Consider the following 20,250-nt stretch of genomic DNA (forward strand, 5'->3'; position numbering starts at 1 on the left):
CAGGCCAACCTCCTGTGGCCCCTCTCCCCAGCAGCCCCACCTCACACCAATAGGGGGTGGGGCCAGCCAGCCAACCTCCTGCAGCCTCTCCCTCCACCTGACCCCACCACCCCTGGCTCCTCCCCCAGGCTTCTGGCCCCTGCTCCCACCCCCTGCCCCATTCAGGGATGGGAGCACTTGTCCACCGTCCACAGCCCCTCCCCACTGTGGGCCCCACCCTCAATCAGCCCCCACCACCTCGATTGGACTGTGGCCCCTCCCCCCAGCCAGCTCTGTCCATGATTGACCCCATCCCCTATATCAATCAAGGGTGGAGCTGGCCAGCCAACCTCCCATGGCCCCTCGCCTGGATGCTGACTGCCAATCGGTCCCCGCCACCCCATTCGGGGGCAGGGCCTGCCAGCCAATCGCCTGTGGCCCCACTCCCCAGCTGGCCCGGCCCTGATCGGGCCTGATTGGGGCAGGCCCGCCCATGCACAAATTCGTGCACTGGGCCTCTAGTAATGTTATATTTTGGGACGAATGAATTCATTTTGACCTAGATGAATACAGTGAAAATAGGCTCTAGTTAGTATCTATGGTTTAAAGTGTTGCCTATTTTAAATGAAGTATTAATTATTGGATTCCTTATAACACTAAAATATACATTTAAGGGGTACATTGAGCCAGAAATATTGATACATTTCAAGCTGAAAAAATAAATAGCATCTCTGCTTTGACTAGTCAAGTCATTGTACTTTCTTTTGATTTCACTTGGAAAGGAAGATATGTTCTTGTCTCCCAGGAGCTTCTTCCCTCAGAAATTTTCCTATTCTGCTAATGACTAAACATTTACTTTCATAAGAAAAGCCATTCACATCACCTCAATCACAGGGTAAAGGTCTTTATCATCTTCAAACATGCTAATGATATAGGTGACAGCTGAAATAACTCTCTGCCATGGTAAAAAGTCCTTTTCCATTTTGAGATACTTGGTCAAGTTCAGAGCCACCTTATAATCTAGAAGTTGAGCTCTAAGGAAGGAAAAACAAAACAGTTAATTAAAAAGATAAATTAGTTTCCGTTTAACTCAAAGAACTAATATGGGGACTATAGAATTCAATGTTAATGAGAATCCTTCTATTACATGATTAATAAAATGCATGTATGGTTGAAGCCTAATCAAAGAGATTTCCTCACAGTGATATATTTTCAAATGTCCAATAGTTAAGGGGAAGACAGAACATTAAGATACACATTTGAAAAATCCCTGTGGCAAAATTTCAGATGAAACAAAAGCCACTTAGCAATGTGGTTAATATTGGTGAATAAAAACTTTTAAATTTTAGTTTCATAAGCTAATTATAATAGCCAAATACACCATTATAAATGTATCTTATTGAAATGATTTGAATTTGAAATGAAGAGGAAACCTGAATAACAGTACTCACAAATCATGAATGCTTAAAACATTTCAAGTGCATTTATACTTCCCATAAAACATCTCCTTTTTTATACATTTACCAATAATAAGGCTAAATAAAAAGTGGATTTTGTTCCTCCAGGACATTTGAAGTTACTTTTGACATTTCAAAGTTTAAAGAATCCAATATCTTCCTCAAAAGAGATTCTAGAACCTTTTGAAGTCATGTTCTTAGAAAACTGTCATGCTTCAATTTCTAGCTTAAATTTATGGGAATCTTATTTTTCCAAGTTACATTTTGAAAGTTTAAATTAAAGAATACATTTTAAATTATTGAATTAGTAATACTGATGCACTGAGTGCTATTATGTTTGAGGTCATTTTGTGAATAAAGAATAATGTAATTATATCATGACTTCTTCCTAAGAGCTTGATTAGAGGATGAACTAGCATTGGACAGATAAGTGTTAAAATCTTTAGCATCATATGATTTTTACTAATGAGATATGATACAGAGTTTTCTTTTCAGTTCAGAAAGCTGATTTCTCATTTTCTGATTTGATTTACAAGGGGTTATATTTTGGATAATTCAGCCTCCCTTAATAAAAGAATAAATAATATTGAGAAATGGAGTGTTTTATTGAGAATGTTTATTAAGTAAAAACTATAGAAGTTGTGCTAACATGTGAAACTTGATAATTTTCTAATTTTAATGATTTTCTATTTTCTTTGAGGATAGAGCAACAATCACATCTAATCAGTGTTTTCTTAGGATACTTTCGAAGAATAGTTGTTGCTCTAAGGATCAAATTAGCAAAGAGGTTAATGAAATTTTAGGAAGAATGGCAGATAACTTGGTCAGAAATCAAGTGGGTTGCACATTTCTGGCAGGTGAAAAGATTAGAAGGGTCTTGGTTACAAGGACCAGAAAAATTCGGTAATTGGATACCATAAATGGAAGGAGGGAATCTAATAATTCACAGATTAGAGGTCCTAAGTATTATGTATTCAAATGTTAAAAAATCAATATCTTGTCTTAGCATCTTATTTTTCCAGCACACTTGATAGCTTTGCAATAGTTCCACTTTGATATCACTCATTTTCTTTAAGTCTAAGTCATAAGGTTAGAACACTGGACTGGGAGTGAATTTTTGATGCTTGATATTATAGATGATAATATTTTGAGAATTAAAATAATGTACTCTGCAACTCTTATGCATGGAATCAGTAGTATTTGATATGTCAGAGGAAAAGCAATACCATTTAGAACCATGCTTCTCAAATTTGAACATATATCAGCAACATTGGAAAGTTGGTTAAGTCACACACTCTCGGGCCTCATTCCCAGAATTTCTGATTCAGCGGGTCTTGAATAGGGCCTAAGTATTTGCATTGCTCACAAGTTGCTAGGCGATGCTGATATTGCTAGGATTACATGTGAAGAACTGTCTTTTTACAACAAAGAAATCTATAGTGTCCTACCCAGATAGCCTTACAATGTTGTGTTAGCTCACAGCTACCACCTTCTTCAGGCAATAGCCCTTGGCCAAATACATCTATCTTGCTTCTAAGAGGTTATGTAGCCTTCACTCCTGACCATAAATCAATCATCTGATTCAGGAATGCCACTAGCCAGCCTGCGTCTCTCTAGTTGGTTCCACTCTGTGGTACAACTCAAAGCTTCCTAGTAGAATCTGGCAAAGCTAGATTCCAAATGAGACCATATATTTGCTCAGCTTTTCCTCCTTCCCCATCATGTTTCTTGCATTCTCTACCTCAAGCCAGCACTCTTCAATACCACAGGTAAAGAACCCTCATTTCAGACTCTGCACCTAGGGAACTCCACCTAAGACAGCATTCTTACTCAACTTTGAGTCTCAAGTTCCATTTCTTTTTAAATCCATAGCAAACAGCAGTTCTGAAAGCCAGACTTGAGAATTTTCTTTGTTCTAAAATCTTCCATTTACATAGTGAGAACCCAACCTGAAGGACTCAAATCAGAATTTTCCTATAATTCAGAGTGTAGAGAAGATGGAGGCTGTAACTCAAAGAAAGCTCCCACCGGACTCAATGGAGAAGAAGAGGACTAAGAGGTCTTCCTATCTCCGGCTGAGGCATGGAGGAAGTTTGAGGACTCTTATATCAAAGGTTTGTTTCTGCTTCCCTGGTGTGACTTGAAAAGACTGCACAGTCCCCAACTCAGAGAAGCCCAGGTTTAGCATGGTGTCTTGGTAAACATGGCTCTTGACTGGGGCAGTAGAACAATTGAAAGAGGTGCCTCAGTGGATGGAACTGACCCACATTCATGAGCCTTCAGGTGGTGTGGAGAGTTTTGGAAAGTTCCCATGTACTGGTCTCTTGACATTAACTTGCCAATTAAATTCAGATTTCCGGCTTAAAACAGTCTCTTTGCTATCAACTCGACCCCATTTTATCTCTCCTCATTTTCCTACTCCCCCTTTTCTTTTCTTTTTTTTAAACATATTTTACTAATTTTTTACAGAGAGGAAGGAAGAGAGATAGAGAGTTAGAAACATCGATGAGAGAGAAACATCAATCAGCTGCCTCCTGCACACTCCCCGCTGGGGATGTGCCCGCAACCCAGGTACATGCCCTTGACCGGAATCGAACCTGGGACCCTTCAGTCCGCAGGCCGACGCTCTATCCACTGAGCCAAACCGGTTTCGGCTCCCCCTTTTCTTTAAAAAATAAAAAAGGCTGCTTGGCCAGTGTGGCACGGTGATTGAGCATCAGCACTGAACCAGGAGGTTATGCTTTGATTCCCAGTCAGGGCATATGCCCAGGTTTCAGGCTCAGTCTTCAATAGGGAGCATGCAAGAGGCAGTGGATTGCTGTTTCTATCTCATCGATGTTTCTATTTCTCTCCCTTCCTCTCTGAAATCAATAAAAATATATTTAAAAATAAATAAATAAAATAAAATGGCAAAGCTGAATATCTTGACATGGTTGGTGTTCACCTGGAGGTCTTTATTGCTAACCTGGTCGTCACCTTGCATATCATTGGAGCCACTGGTCCTTAAAAACTGGCTGGAATTCTGTCTCATCAGGGCTTAGGTGGTCTGTTAAGCTGTCTTCTGTGCCACTCTTTCCTCACCCAGAAACTCCTGCTCCTACTCCTGGGTTTGTTAGCCAGCCTTTTGCTTTCCTTTATGTTAATCTTGATCCATCCCCTGGCTTTAGCACACAGTGGGCTGCAGAGCACAACATAAGCTATTGAAAAGGATAAAACCTACTGCAACAGCTGTACAACAAAGGATTTTTTCTGTCTCAGTTTTGGCAAGGCCCCCAAACTAGGCCCTTTGGCCTATTCTCCAAAGCAAGATGCAGGCCCACCAAACGGGAGCTGACATGGTCAGGAACAGGTTTTATGACCCTTTGCTAATAACACACCACCATCCTAATGAAGAGGGTGGAGCGGCTAAGGGGGAGAGAGTGACCTTGTAGAAGAGGGCTTTTGGGAGTGCTGTCAGTGTACTATGAGGGTGTCCCTTCATATTAAGCCTAGGAAATGGGGCCTTTAATGGGAACACTTGAAAAATTTAAAGGTGTATCCTAGAGCTTGGAGGCATAGTGGTCTGGTGTCTTACACCCCGAGAAACCTATAGGACAAGAGGCCATGTCTGGCTAGTGCTCTGATCTCAGAGTGAAGAGATGGGACTGCCTGGGTGGCCTGTCCTTTCAGACTTCGTCGGGGCACAGGATGGATGAATACTTGCTATGGACCAGAGTGAGTCAGTGGTGTTCACCTGCCCCTCAAGGTAACTGCAAGAGAAACACCCTTGGCCATGGAATGGTGTGAGCACAGAAGGAGGAGAGTCCATGTTAAATGTCACAGGGTCTAGAGGAGCAAGAGCAAACTGCATGTTGGGAGTGTTCCTCCCTTCACCTGCTCTCACTGCCTCAACGCTGGAGGAACCAGAGGCAGCATAATGAGAAGTAGAAACTTCACACAGGAAAATGGAGAGGAAATCAAGCACATTGTTCCTGGGGGGCTGGAAATAACTTTAAATGACATTGAAAATGTTGATGGTTTCATTGGGCTGGGCATTTGATGAACTGAGACTGTTTGGGAGACTAAAGTGACTGGATGAATTTTTACTCCCTATCTTAACTAATGTGTCCAGCTAGATATTCCATCTAGGGCAGTAAGAGTACTAGCTCCTCAAATCTGGGGACGGGGGAATCAAGAATACATGTATTTTTAGATGCACCCTTTCAGTCCTGCTTATGAAACATGAGTTACATTTCTTTCTAAACACCTGAGAAGATCTGCATAAATTCTAGTCCCACCACAGGCACTTACCTGTCTAACTACACATTTCTCCTTTTTTTTTCCTGCCTAACATTTCAGACTGGTCTGGACCCATCTCTAATAAAACTGGTGCAGTCTGTCCCTCTCTGAGTCCTGTTTTGCAGAAGGAAATTGGACAATAGCTCCATAGCTAAGGCCATAACTCAGTTGTCTCCTGGACTGGTTATTGTGTGATTCTTGATATTTTTGTTTTTTCAAGTGTGTTTCACTTTCTTTCTTTCTGAAGCTCTTCAAAATGTTACGGGGCATGGCCAAGGGGCTGAGCAAATGTGAGAAAGTCTCTCACTGTGCGAGTTATCGGCTTAACACGCGGTTGAGAGAACTGCTCAAGAGGCTTTGGCTCCTTAAAGCACAAAGAACTGTGTGTTGTGTTGTGATGGGAATTAAGCTATAAAGATATTACAATCTCTGTGTACTTTTTAACAGCAAAGATGCTAAGCTTTGGAAAAGATCATTTTGTATTCACAGGAGAGTTTTCCTAAAAAAAAAAAATCTAAGTGGTTCTATTATGTCTTAAAATATTGATCTTCTTTCATCACTTAATTTCCCAGGTCTACTCAGTGCCTGGTACAGAGTAGGTGCTCAATAAATATTTATTAAATGAGTGACTGAAAAACTGTAATATAATGAATATACAATATAGTCCCCCCTTTTCCATAGAGGATATATTCTACATGTGTGTATGTGTATCTTCCTATATGTACATGCCTGTGAAAAGTTTAATTTATAAATTAGGCACAGTCAGAGATTAACAACATCTGCTAATAAAACAGAACAATTATAACAATATACTGTAATAAAAGTTATGGGTCAGACTCCGGTAAATCACAAGTAACTGAAACTGTGAAAAGCAAAATCTCATCTCGAATAAGGGCCAACGACTGTAATTAATTTGTTATATGTTCAGGAGGTTAAACTTGGAGATTCACTACAGGGGATTATAATGTCTATTACCTATAAAGGGAATCTACATTACAAATTCAGAAGAGCTTTTCTACATAAATGCTTCTTTGTTGCTACTGATCAATGGTGGATGTATTTTTACAATGTATTGAGCACTCTCACAGGCCTTAAAGGCCTGCCATGCTTTCATTGCTTTATGTGCATTACCTCATTTATTCCTCAAGAGTCTTATAAAGTCATCTTCATTTTGCTAATAAGGAAATTGAGCCAGAGAGAGGTTAAGACACTTACTCAAGGTTATACCGAAGCAGGATTTTAATCTGGCTCGAGAACCTGTTTAACCCTATAATGCTCCTCCTTAAAAAAGTCAATAAAGAGGATATACAGGTAGCTAATAGACTTATGAAAAGATGCTCAATGTCACTAATCATCAGAGAGATGCAAATTAAAACTACAGTGAGATGTCACTTCGCACCTGCCATAATGGCTACCATCAATAAATCAACAAACAAGTGCTGGTGAGGATGTGGAGAAAAGGGAATGCTCATTGCACTGTTGATGGGAATGCAGACTGGTGCAGCCACTGTGGAAAATAGTAAGAGTTCCTTCAAAAAATAAAAAATGGAAATGCCTTTTGACCCGGAGATTCCACTTCTGGGACTATGTCCTAAGAATCCCAAACCAGCAATTCAAAAGAATATAGGCACCCCTATGTTTATAGTAGCATTATTTACAATAGCCAATGGCCCATCAGTAGATGAGCGGATAAAAAGCTGTGGTACATTCACACAATGGAATACTATGCAGCTATAAAAAATTTGAGACAGCATGGATGGACTTGGAGATTATTAAGTGAAATAAGCCCATCAGAGAAAGGCAAATACCACATGATCTCACTTATATGCGGAACCTAATGAACAAAATAAACTGATGAACAAAATAGAAATGGAGGCATGGGCACATGGAACAGACTGACAGCTGTCAGAGGGAAATGGGGAGAGAACTGGGAGAACGAAGGTGAAGGGATTAACCAAAGAACATCTATACATAACGCATAGACACAGACAACAATGTGGCGATGGCTAGAAAGAAGGGGGGACAGGGGCTGGTGAAGGCAGGCAAAAGGGAGATGGAAATAGGGACACCTATAATAGTGTCAACAATTTTTTAAAAATCCTAAAAATAAAAATGTTAAGAACATTTTCTGATTTCCAGTAGTCTACTGAGGAAGTCTGGAGGCATACTCCCCTATGCCGTTAGTGTTATTACGCTATCCTTCCAGCCATGCACTCAGCTCCTATTTCATGAACATTCACTATGGTGCGTCACAGTCAGGAGCTGGGGATAAAATAAAGAGGACCATAATCTGGGTGCTCACTCTCACCATAGTTCCAGTTTGGTGAGTGAGATGGACAGTTACTAAGCAATGGCAATACATGTTGTGGGAAAATACCCAGCCCAAAGGGCCACCGGAGGCTTCCTGAGAAAGTGGCATCTCCTTCGCGCTACGTTGCTTGTATCTAGCATGAAGCCACTACACAGCCAGCAGAACAAGTTAGCTGTGTCCCTGGCTCCTACCAGTGTCACAAATTCCAACAAATACTTGTTGAATTAATGGAGCTAGGCTACCTGGAAAAAACAAAAAACCTTCAGAGTTACTATGGTTACTCCTCCATTCTCCCAATCTGTGTTGATTATTTTTTAAATGTAGATTACCTTCAGGCCATGAAAAAAAAAAAAAGTCAAAATTTCTAATGGTGTCTTAATTCTGATCAGTCCAAGAGGACCGTGCCTCATTCTTCTTGTCCCAATGACCTGAACAAGATTTGATGACTGTAGCAATAAAACTTTTACCATGGGCTTCAGTTCACAGAAATGAATTTATAAAACACATTGTTTGCCTTTTTACTAAAGTAAATTATGAAGGTGTACTTTTAAGCATTTGAAAATTTCACTCATAATTAGCTCAAGATTTGATATAGACAAACCCTGCTCGAAGTCAACAGTATAAGTGAGCCGAAGCCCATTGTAAAATTTTTATTGCTACAGTCATCATTAGTATTAAGGGCTAATATCAGTATTTTGGCTATGAGGATCATATGAACTTCACACACACACACAAAAACACATTAAAGAAAACAATAATGTTATAAATAGTTGCTTTGGATATTTTAAACTAACATTCACTCTTAAATTCTGTTTTAACTCGTTAAAAAAATTTGTGACAGCCAGCGTGGCTCAGTGATGGAGCGTTGACATATGAACCAGGAGGTCATGGTTCAATTCCTGGTCAGAGCACATGCCTTAGTTGTGGGCTCAATCCCCATTGTGGGGCATTTTATATATAAAATTTATATATATATATAAATTTTGTGACAAAATCCACGGTATTTTAAATGATCTACCTCATTCTAAAACCCACCTTGCCAAGGCAAAAGCATCATCAATAAAACTTGCACGGTCAGCAGAAGAAAAGCCCTGGGAAGAGAGAGAAAAAGAGGTAAGAAATGTGATTCTTAAAGCCAAGTGTTAAGATGCTGTTCTTAGAACAAAAGTAAAACAAGTCCCAGTCATTGCTTTTTTACCGTGTGGTTGGAGGAAAGACTGGTAATGATCAGGTCCCAAGTTGATACTTCATAATTTACACGATAAAACCCAATATGATCTGGGTTTATTTTGAGAAAACCATTTCCAGAATTAGGAGGCTTCAAACTGATTCCTGTGGTAGTAAATAAACAGTAATGATAAACACATTTGCATATAATGTAAACACAGAGAAATTAAACCCAGAGGGTAAAGAGAACAGAAATATGAGCTCAAAAAGTTGAGTTTGAATTGGATCCAAAGCCTAATTCTAATTTAGTTGCCCAACTTTAAAATGTCACTGTAGTGTGTAAGCTGAAAAAAAGAGGAATGTAAATAAGTGTCCTGTAATTTGTGGCTTATACTTTTTACTGGCAGATGTTTGCTAAATAATTTTGTGCTTATAAATCCTTCAATAAGAGAAAATGCCAATAAACAAATAAGTCATAATGGATTAATTAATTACACAAAGAATATTCACTAGCCCTAGCCAGTTTGGCTCAGTGGATAGAGCTTTGGCCTGCGGAATGAAGGGTCCCAGGTTTGATTCTGGCCAAGGGCACATGCCTGGGTTGTGGGCTCGATCCCCAGTAGGGGGCGTGCAGGAGGCAGCCAATCAATGATTCTCTCATCATTGATGTTTCTATCTCTCTCTCCATCTTCCTTCCTCTCTGAAATCAATAAAGGAATATATTTTTAAAAAGGAATATTCACTAGAACACCTGGGGAGGGGACAAAAATGTAAACATTTAAAATAATATGTTGTTTGTTAAAAATCAGTATTCAGATGGATGGAAATGGCTATTGCTAAGCAGAATAATAATTTGAGAATCAGTAACTCCTTTAAAATGTCAAGAAGGCTTGCGATAGAACTGAAATCCAAACATGACATTCTTGATTTCATAATCCATTTCATACTTGCTCTTCCAATTTCATTTATCTTTGTAAAGTCTTCTACTTCCTTATTCCAACTGATTACATAAATGCCTTTTCATCGATGGATTTTCTGAATTAACTTTCTAAAGTAACATCCACTATGTACATAAGGCTCTAGTAAATAGATGTTAGAAGCTCAACATTGAATGAATAGAGACTTATGTTTTAAATATACTCTTAAAATAACAGTTATGCCCTGACATGACCAGATTTGTGAGGCCCTACTATACTATATATATATTTGCAGGGACAGTGTACAATCTAAATAAGGGTGTGGGAACACTTAGTATGTTTGAGGAACTACGCATAGTTTGATGTAGTGACTGTAGGGTGTAGGACTGGAAAATAGGGGATGAGGCTGGAAATAGTGCTGGGGCTTCCGTGTGAAGCCATGTTAAAGGATCCATAGGCTGAGAATGGTGAGATGGTAAAGATTTTTTTTAGCAGGGAAACAACATGCTTAGGTCTGTTATCTAGAGAGATAATTTCGATAGTGGCATGACATACAACTTGGAAGGAGACTCAAGAGTCCACTGTAATGATCTAGGGCAAGAGAGAATGAAGGCTTACACTAAGGTGGAGATGATGAAATACAAAAAAGATGACATATTCAAGAAACATATTACAGGTAAAGTCAACACAACTCTTCTTGTGACTTGATGCGGATAGTTAGCGGAGGGGAACACGGCTTGTGTGATTGGACGAATAATGATGTCACCGTTAGAGAATAGTGGGAAAGGAATCAGTTTGGGAGGAAAGATAACTTAAATTTTGGAAGTGTTTGCAAGGTTTGGAAGATATCCAGGACTCCTAAGTTTTTCATAATATATATTTGTACCCACTTCAACAAGACAATACGTTTCTTTAGGACTTTTCAGAGTAGGCGCTTGACAAATTATAAACTTTTACCTCACTCTTGCAGTATTTGTCTTTCTTTGTCATTCTCCCATGGACAAGTTGTTAAAAGGAAGTTAATCTTTTGGCAACTGCACACTTTGAATGTTTGTATCAGGAGGAGAGCCTCTTGCTAAGCACAGAGCCATGTGTTACAGGAGAAAGAGCATGGGCTTAACGAGTCTGACAGATCAAGGATAAAGTCCTTACTCTGTGACTTACTAGCTGTTTGATCTTGGCCAAATCACTTGACCTCTCTGTGTCCCAGTTCACCACGAGGGAAACAGGGATAAAATTCCCTCACAAGCCTGTTGTGAAGATTAAATAAGATAACATAGTAAAGTGTTGGCCATACAGTACTATGTCCAACAGATGGTAGCTCTCCCATTATTATGAAAGGGGATATGCCTCCGGTTATATAAATAGCAAAGCAAATATAAATAACATTGAAAAGTTCCTGGCAATCCAACTAAATGCTGCAGTATTTTAGTGTGCTTTATATATACCTAGTTAAGCCTGTCTAAAGTTACTGTGATTTTTCTCGCTTTATAGATGAGGAAGCTGAGATCCAAGAAATTAGTAGTTAGAGACTTCTGCAAGAAGCAAGTAGTTCATGCTTCTTGCAGAAGTTGTCAACAGCAAAATGCTATTGGGTTGTTTAGTGACATAATGAATAATTAGATGTAAAATACTGATCCTTATTCCAGATGGCATACATGTTACATTATGTTTTTATCTTGTGTGTGTGTGTGTGTGTGTGTGCATCTTTCAGATACATGCACATACAAACACACAATACACATCACAATAGAACCTTACTGTTTTTATGACTAGTAATCTTTTTCATTTGAAATGATATTGTGAACACCTGTAATGTAATTGTTTTATATGCATGAAAATGTGAATTTAATGGTCACATACTCTATCCCTCGGGTTATGAATTACTTTGTTTTGTTCCTTGCTAATTTTATGCACAAAAGTGTTGAATGAATTATTTCTAGGTACTTGTTTTTTCTATAAATTCGTTATTCTTTTCTTCTATTATTTTTCTAGGTGGTATACTAGTAGGAGATGAATAATTATCTTTTAAAAATTTCATGCAGAGGTTATTTAATTTCAACCCAAGTAGATTTCAATAACAGGGCACACATAAAATTTTTTTCATGTACTATTTTATAGGAATAATTATAATAAACTTTAGACAACTAGACAGCTTGTAATAGCCTAAGATCCCAGAAAAAGAAACATTTTTTTGTGTGTGATAAAAATGCTGTGTTTCAATACTCATGTGAATTATTTTTTAGTGTAAAATGACGGTATATCTTATTAAATTTTGTGTATCACTTAATAGTAAAAAAGCTGAAAGATACAAGGGTAGTGCTTTTGACTAATGACACAAAAATTATACTAGAAAGCTAAAAAGTTTGAGTACAATGCACTATCAGGATTTGGGGTCAAGAAGAAAATTTCAATCTCTGGAACTAAGACTAACATGAAACATTGTAAAATGGACTACTTATCCCTTTGTGGTAAAGTTTTCAACAAGTTACTTATTCGAGAAAGTGTTGATTGTGTCCCTTCCGAATTTCAGCACATGGCCTAGAGAATGTCCCAGAAAAGAAAGGTGTAGTATTAATATGTATTATATAATAAGCAGGAATCTGGAAAAATGCAACCTGACTAGGATGATAAAGGATTATCACTGGCAGTGGTTTTGATGATGAGGAAGACATAATTGCAAAAAAGAGTTAGATTGTGAAGATCTGTCAATGTGTCTCCAGTCAGCCCAGGGAAGCAGGTGCCCAAGTGAGCTGGTATATATGTTCCAAGTCTTTTGACATAGCTGTTCCTATAGAGAACAGTATGTGGCAAAGACCTGTTAGTTACCTAGCACACTGTTCCCTTTTCCTCCTGGGTACACAGCTACACAATACTTATTAGCCTCCTTTGCAGTTAGGTGGCAATATATGATTGAAAACTGGCATAAATGTGGGCAAAAGTAATAAATGCTCCTCTCCTAGACCAGGTCCTCCCATTATCTTGCTCTGTCATCTGGCCAAATGCAAAAGATACAGCAGGTAAGTCCAAGATGGGGGGTGAGGAGTGGGGGAGAGCAGTGGAGCCATAAGAAGAAAGAAAACAATTTCTAAGTCATTATTTGGGGGAGAGCCACCTAGGAGAGATGGCAGGTCAAGAAATTGACTATTGCATGAATAAGAAATTTTTATTGCAGAGTCACTACTAATAGCCTTTAAATGCCATAATTAGACTCCTCTGTTAAATGCAACATGTAAGACTATCACAACTTGAAATCTCGCAAATAATTTATCAACACTTCTCCAAGGAGGACGTACAGAAAGCCAAGAGACATGAAAAAATGCTCAAGTCACTAATCATCCAAGAGATGCAAATCAAAATGACAATGAGATACCATCTCACACTTCTCAGAATGGCTACCATCAACAAATCCACAAATGACAAGTGCTGGCGAGGATGTGGAGAAAAGGGGACCCTCGTGCACTGCTGGTGGGGATGCAGACTGGTGCAGCCACTGTGGAAAACAGTATGGAGTTTCCTCAAAAACTTAAACATGGAACTGCCATCTGACCCAGTGATTCCACTTCTAGGAATATATCCTAAGAAACCCAAAATAGCAATCAGAAAGAATATATGCACCCTTATGTTCACAGCAGCACAATTTATAATAGTTAAGGTCTGGAAACAGTCCAAGTGCCCATCAGTACATGAGTGGATAAAAAAGCGCTGGTATATTTATATCATGGAATACTATGCAGCAGTAAAAAAAAAAAATCTCTTACCCTTTGAGACAGCATGGAGGGACCTAGAGAATATCATGCTAAGTGAAATAAGTCAGCCAGAGAAAAACAAGTATCCATGGAATCTAAGTAACAAAATAAATGTATGAACAGAGTGGATCCAGAGACTCAAAGTATGAAACAGAGTGCAGAATCTTGGGGGAGGGTTGAAGATTAACCCATGGGTGGGAGGTAATCAACCATGAACCTTGTATGCATATATGTATGGCCCATGGACACAGACAATGGGGTGGTGGGGTTTGGGGAGGGCGGGGGCAGTCTGAAGGGGGTCAATGGGAGGAAAAAAGAAGACATATGTAATACTTTCAACAATAAAGAATCATTGAAATAATAATTAAATAAAATAATTTATTTATCTTAGTTCTCTCTTGACCCTAATTAAGTGAACTTTTTTCCTGGAAGAGATAACCTAATTGCCTGACAGGAGTATTCTGGTTCACTTTGGCAAGTATATCTTTAGTTCTATAAATTAACAAATAGAACTCTCATATACTTGACTTATGTGAATAAATCTTCCAAGACTTTGTTGACAAGGGCTGAAATGAAACTGAGCTTCTGAACCTGCAACAATGAAGCATTAATGCTCCAATCAAGTTTCAAACACTCCATGAGGCTCAACTTGAAAGAATAAAGAAAGTCTCCTGCCCTAGCTGGTTTGGCTCAGTGGAAGGGTCCCGGGTTCAATTGCCGTCAAGGACAGGAGCCTTGGTTGCAGGCTCCTCCCAGGTCTGGGCCCTGGTCAGGGCTCGTGCAGGAGGCAACCAATCAATGTGTTCCTCTCACATCGATATTTCTCTCTGTCTTTCCCTCTCTCTTCCACTCTCTCAAAAAAACAATGGAAAAATATCCTATGGTGAGGATTAAAAAAAAAAGAAAAGAAAAGAAAGTCTCTTGTTCGCTCTTTGCTATTAAATTTAAAAATATATTCCCAAGGAGAACCAAGATGGCAGCATAGGTTAACGCCGGAGATTGCTGCCTTGAACAACCAAATCAAAATACACCTAAAAGATGGAACGGACATCATCCAGAACCACAGGAAGGCTGGCTGAGTGGAAATTCTACAACTAGGAGGAAAGAGAATATCATACCCAGACTCAGAGGAGGCGCAGTGCTGAAGTGAAATACTCAGGTGCGGAGTGCGCACAGAGCGGGCTGGCGGCGGAGAGCGCGGTTGGTGCTTTCAATCGGGAGGGAGTCTCAGATTCTGAGCTCCAGATCCAGGCGAGTCTCTAGGGACCCAGACTCAAACGGGAGAAGCGGAACTGTCTGGCTTCAGTCGGAACTGGAAGGCAGCTTTCTCTCTGAGGTTTGCAGCGGTTGCTGGGACTCTGTGAGGCAGAGCCCCTAAGGACGGAACTGAGAGCCGCCATAACTGCTCTCTCCGGCCCACCCTGTTGATCCCGAGCCTGAGCGACCCACCCGCCCCACCCAAGCCCTGCACAGAGCCATTTGCTAGATAGCCTCAGGCAAAGGCTAGATTAGCACCTCCCTAGAGGACAGAAGTTGTCCCACTGCAGACACAGCTGATTCTCACAGACAGCTGGCCTGGAGGTCAAATCCCCCTAGTATTAACTACAACAATCAAGGCTTAACTACAGGAGGACTGCACACAAAGACCACTAGGGGGTGCACCAAGAAAGCATAAAAAACGCGGAGACAAAGAAACAGGACAAAACTGTCAATGGAGGATATTCAGTTCAGAACCACACTTTTAAGGTCTCTCAAGAACTGTCTAGAAGCCGCCGATAAAGTTATTGAGATCCTCAACAAATCCAATGAGACCCTCGATGTTATGATAAAGAACCAACTAGAAATTAAACATACACGGACTGAAATAACGAATATTATACAGACTCCCAACAGCAGACCAGAGGAGCACAAGAATCAAGGCAAAGATTTGAAATGCGAAGAAGCTAAAAACACCCAACCGGAAAAGCAAAATGAAAAAAGAATCCGAAAATATGAAGATAGTGTAAGGAGCCTCTGGGACAACTTCAAGCGTACAAACATCAGAATTATAGGGGTGCCAGAAGATGAGAGAGAGCAAGATATTGAAAACCTATTTGAAGAAATAATGACAGAAAACTTCCCCCACCTGGTGAAAGAAATAGACTTACAAGTCCAGGAAGCACGGAGAACCCCAAACAAAAGGAATCCAAAGAGGACCACACCAAGACACATCATAATTAAAATGCCAAGAGCAAAAGACAAAGAGAGAATCTTAAAAGCAGCAAGAGAAAGAAACTCAGTTACCTACAAGGGAATACCCATACGACTGTCAGCTGATTTCTCAACAGAAACTTTGCAGGCCAGAAGGGAATGGTAAGAAATATTCAAAGTGATGAATACCAAGAACCTACAACCAAGATTACTTTATCCAGCAAAGCTATCATTCAGAAGTGAAGGTCAGATAAAGAGCTTCACAGATAAGGAAAAGCTAAAGGAGTTCATCACCACCAAACCAGTATTATATGAAATGCTGAAAGGTATCCTTTAAGAATAGGAAGAAGAAGAAAAAGGTAAAGATACAAATTATGAACAACAAACATGCATCTATCAACAAGCGAATCTAAGAATCAAGTGAATAAACTGGTGATCATAATAGAATCAGGGACATAGAAAGGGAATGGACTATTCTTGGGGGGTAAAGGGGTGTGGGAAATGCGGGAAGAGATTGGACAAAAATTGTGCACCTATCGATGAGGACAGTGGGTGGGGAGTGAGGGCGGATGGTGGGGCAGGAACTGGGAGGAGGGGAGTTATGGGAGGAAAAAAGAGGAACAAATGTAATAATCTGAACAATAAAGATTTAATTAAAAAATATATATATATTCCCATCATTATTTTGAGATGAAATATTTAAATATAACTACTATCAAATTTTAGTAATATCCTATTTATATGACAGTCATAATTTGGTGACTTAAACCATCCAGAATGGATTCTCAAACTTGAAAGAGTTATGGACAGTCATCACAGGTCATGATGAAGGATTATGCCCTAGACCAGTGATGGCGAACCTTTTGAGCTCGGCACATCAGCATTTTGAAAAACCCTAACTTAACTCTGGTGCTATGTCACATATAGACATTTTTTGATATTTGCAACCATAGTAAAACAAAGACTTATATTTTTTATATTTATTTTATATATTTAAACGCCATTTAACAAAGAAAAATCAACCAAAAAAATGAGTTCGCGTGTCACCTCTGACACGCGTGTCATAGGTTCGCCATCACTGGTCTAGATCCCTTCCTAGACCCTATGTGTTTAGGAATGCCTATTTTAAAGTATTATGTTTTAACAAGATGGATGATCTGATTCATGTGATAGGCTTCAATTCTTCTAGAAGTTAGAAAGCAGCAGATTAGAAACAAAAAGGTGACAGACCACTAAATGTAGATGCACTTACAAAAGTCAAAATAGGAGCTACTAAAGACAGAAGCATAAAGCCTCCACAGGTAATGACTAAAAGCACAGCAGTACGGGGGCAGACAAGCCTTCACTATGCAGTGACTTACTCAACTCTTAGTAAGTGTTAGCGCTTGCATAGCTTGCATAGCCCCTTGCTGGTAATAGGGTGGGCAAGGGACAAGAAGCATGACGTGTAGTTTGTATCTTTAAGGAGCTTGTAATTTACTTAAAAAGAAAAAGCCAACATACACCACTTAAACAATAATTACGTTGTTTAAAATATAAAGTAATAAGACTACGAATAAGGATTAATAAAACTGACAGCATAAAATACACGATAGAAGGCAGGAAGAGACATTTTTCGGGGCAGGTTAGAGTAACCAGAAAAGCTTCCGTGATAGAGGCTCCCTTCTTTTGTTATATATTGCAAGTTTATTTTTAATGTTGAAAATACTATGTAAAACACAAATGTAAATAAAAGGCTCTGGGGGAAGTCCCACTCTAGCCTGGGAAATTTCTGACTGATGACTCATCACAGAAACCTAGAGGAGGGAGATAGGGCTGTAACCTGAGCTGATTACCCATTCAGCACACTCAGGACTTGATCTCCTCTCTGCTCTGAGCTGAGAGCCGAAAAAGTCCCTAAACAGGAAACAGGAACTTAGTGCATAGCCTAAGAATGGAGCCGGCACTTTGAAGTAGGAAGAGATGTCTAGTTTGCTTCTGGCCAAGTGACCGGTTATGATTGAAGTTCAGATAAAAATAGGTTTTGTCATCAAAGCTCTGTGGACATTAGTGCTTATTAATTCATTGATTGATTCACTGATTCACTCAATAAACCACTACTAGGTACCTGCTGGAGATATAGAACACACACACACACACACACACACACACACACACACACAAGCTCCATTTCCTAGAAGAATATTCTATGGGAAGGGGAGAGACAGATAAGTCAATAGCTATAGCAAAACAAAACAAAACAAAAAATACAAACAAAACAACAACACAAGAAAGTGCTAACTGTAATGACAGGAGGACAGAATTGCTCTGAGAGCCCTCTCTGCTCTCTCACCTCCATACTAGCATTTTCTGTCCAGGGCACAATTCCTGTCCACCCTTGGTCAAACCTATCACCCAGTTAAAAGCTCCCCTAACTCTAAGCCTAGATGTCTTTTTTTTTTAAAAAAAAATATGTTTTTACTGATCTCAGAGAGAGGAAAGGAGGGGGAGAAAGAGAGACAGAAACATCAATGATGAGAGAAAACCATTGATTGGCTGCCTCCTGCACGCCCCACACTGGGATCCAGCCCACAACCCGGGCAGGGAATTCCCTATGCCTTAACATGGAATTGAACTGTGACTTCCTGGTTCATATGTTGACACTCAACCACTGAGCCACGCTGGATGTCTTTTTCTCTAGTAACCTTTCCAGAACCCCCAAATCTGGCCCAGTGCCTCTCCAGTGAGCGCCCCTGGCTATGACCACAGGAGGCACTTGTGACACAATATTCTATTTGCCTACTGACCTGTCCACTCCCTCCCTAGACAGTAAGTGCCACAGGCTGAGGATTGTGCTTTTCCCCTTCAGTACTGTCTCCATGTCTACCCCTGTGGCTGGCACTAAGTTGTCCTCAGTAAATACTTACTTGAAATAACTAACTAATTAAGTAATTAAAGATAAAATTCATCACTCAAATATCCTTTCTAATATGCATATAATACATACAAAAGTGTTTATTGTTGTTAACTCTTGAAATTTTATGAATCACTTGAGTAAGCTTTAGTTATCTGAAAAATTCACCTGTGTGAAAATTCACTCTGTAAACATGATGGGTAAATTGTGTCAGTGTAGATGAATTATCCATGCTGTTAAATTTGTAAACAGGTACTCAAGCAGCTTCCAAGACATTTCTGCAACCCTCAATTAACCAACGGTGATTGGTGAGGATAATATGTAGCAATAGTTAAACCAAGTCCATTGAAAACTTCCCAATGGAACCCTAGCCTCACTCTGCCTTTAATCAATGCTATTACACATTTTTAAAGGGTTTTTTGTTGTTCTTGTTGTTGTTTTTATTCTTCATTTTCCTTTGGCAAACGTGCTTATGAGAAAGGAAATGGTCAGAAGACAATTTAGAAAAAATGAACATTGGTACTCAAACACAACATAATCATTAAATACCAAGACAAAGCGGCATTGATCTGGAAATTCTGGAGGAATTCAAGAGAACTGCTGACCACAATAACTAAAGTAATTGTTAGCATAAATGACCAAAAGAAAGTTTTGTTGTAAAAGCTACTAAAAGGGATCTTAGTTCAACAATTGCAAAGCTGGTTGAGATTATACTTAAAGCAAAAAAAAATCACAAAAGAACTTACAATGAAAGAAAAAAACGCCAAAGTTGAAAATAACCTATCATGTTCACACAAATGTTTATAGCAGCGTTGTTCATAATGGCCCAAGGTAGCAACAATCCAAATGCCCATCAACTGATTGGTAGATATATAAAAGGTATAGTGATATCACATGAATATAATTTGGCAATAAAAAGGAATAAAATACTAACACATGCTATGAGATGGATGAACCTTGAAAACATTATGGACAGTAAGAGATCTGATCACAAAAACTACATATGTCATTCCTTTTATATGAAATCTCTAAAATAGGCAAATATATGAAGACACAAAATAGGTTAGTGGTTGCTTAGGGTTAGGGGTACGGGAGGATAAAAGGGTTAACAACTAAAGAGTACGGAATTTCTTTTTGAGATGATTAAAGTGCTCTAAAATTGACTGGTTATGGTTACATGTATCTAAGAATGTAGTAAAAACCATTGGACTGCACCCTTTAAATGGGTGAATTGTGGAGCATGTGAATCATATGTCAATAAAGCTGTTTTTATAAATAATCTACTGGAAATATGGTAAAATTTTACTTA

General features: G+C 39.2%; 1 protein-coding gene across 1 annotated transcript in view; it reads right to left on the reverse strand.

The window, feature by feature from the left end:
* LOC118672946 (glutamyl aminopeptidase) overlaps positions 1–20,250 on the reverse strand; it is a 98,432-nt gene that overhangs the window by 15,032 nt on the left and 63,150 nt on the right. The window contains exons 12-14 of the mRNA XM_036343135.1: positions 9,224–9,357; positions 9,061–9,116; positions 863–1,013 (exon numbers count right to left, since the gene is read on the reverse strand). Of these exons, the coding sequence (XP_036199028.1) occupies positions 863–1,013; positions 9,061–9,116; positions 9,224–9,357 (341 nt within the window). The remainder of the gene's footprint in view (positions 1–862; positions 1,014–9,060; positions 9,117–9,223; positions 9,358–20,250) is intronic.

Source organism: Myotis myotis, unplaced genomic scaffold, assembly GCF_014108235.1.
Source record: "Myotis myotis isolate mMyoMyo1 unplaced genomic scaffold, mMyoMyo1.p scaffold_m19_p_1, whole genome shotgun sequence".
NCBI lineage: Eukaryota > Metazoa > Chordata > Mammalia > Chiroptera > Vespertilionidae > Myotis > Myotis myotis.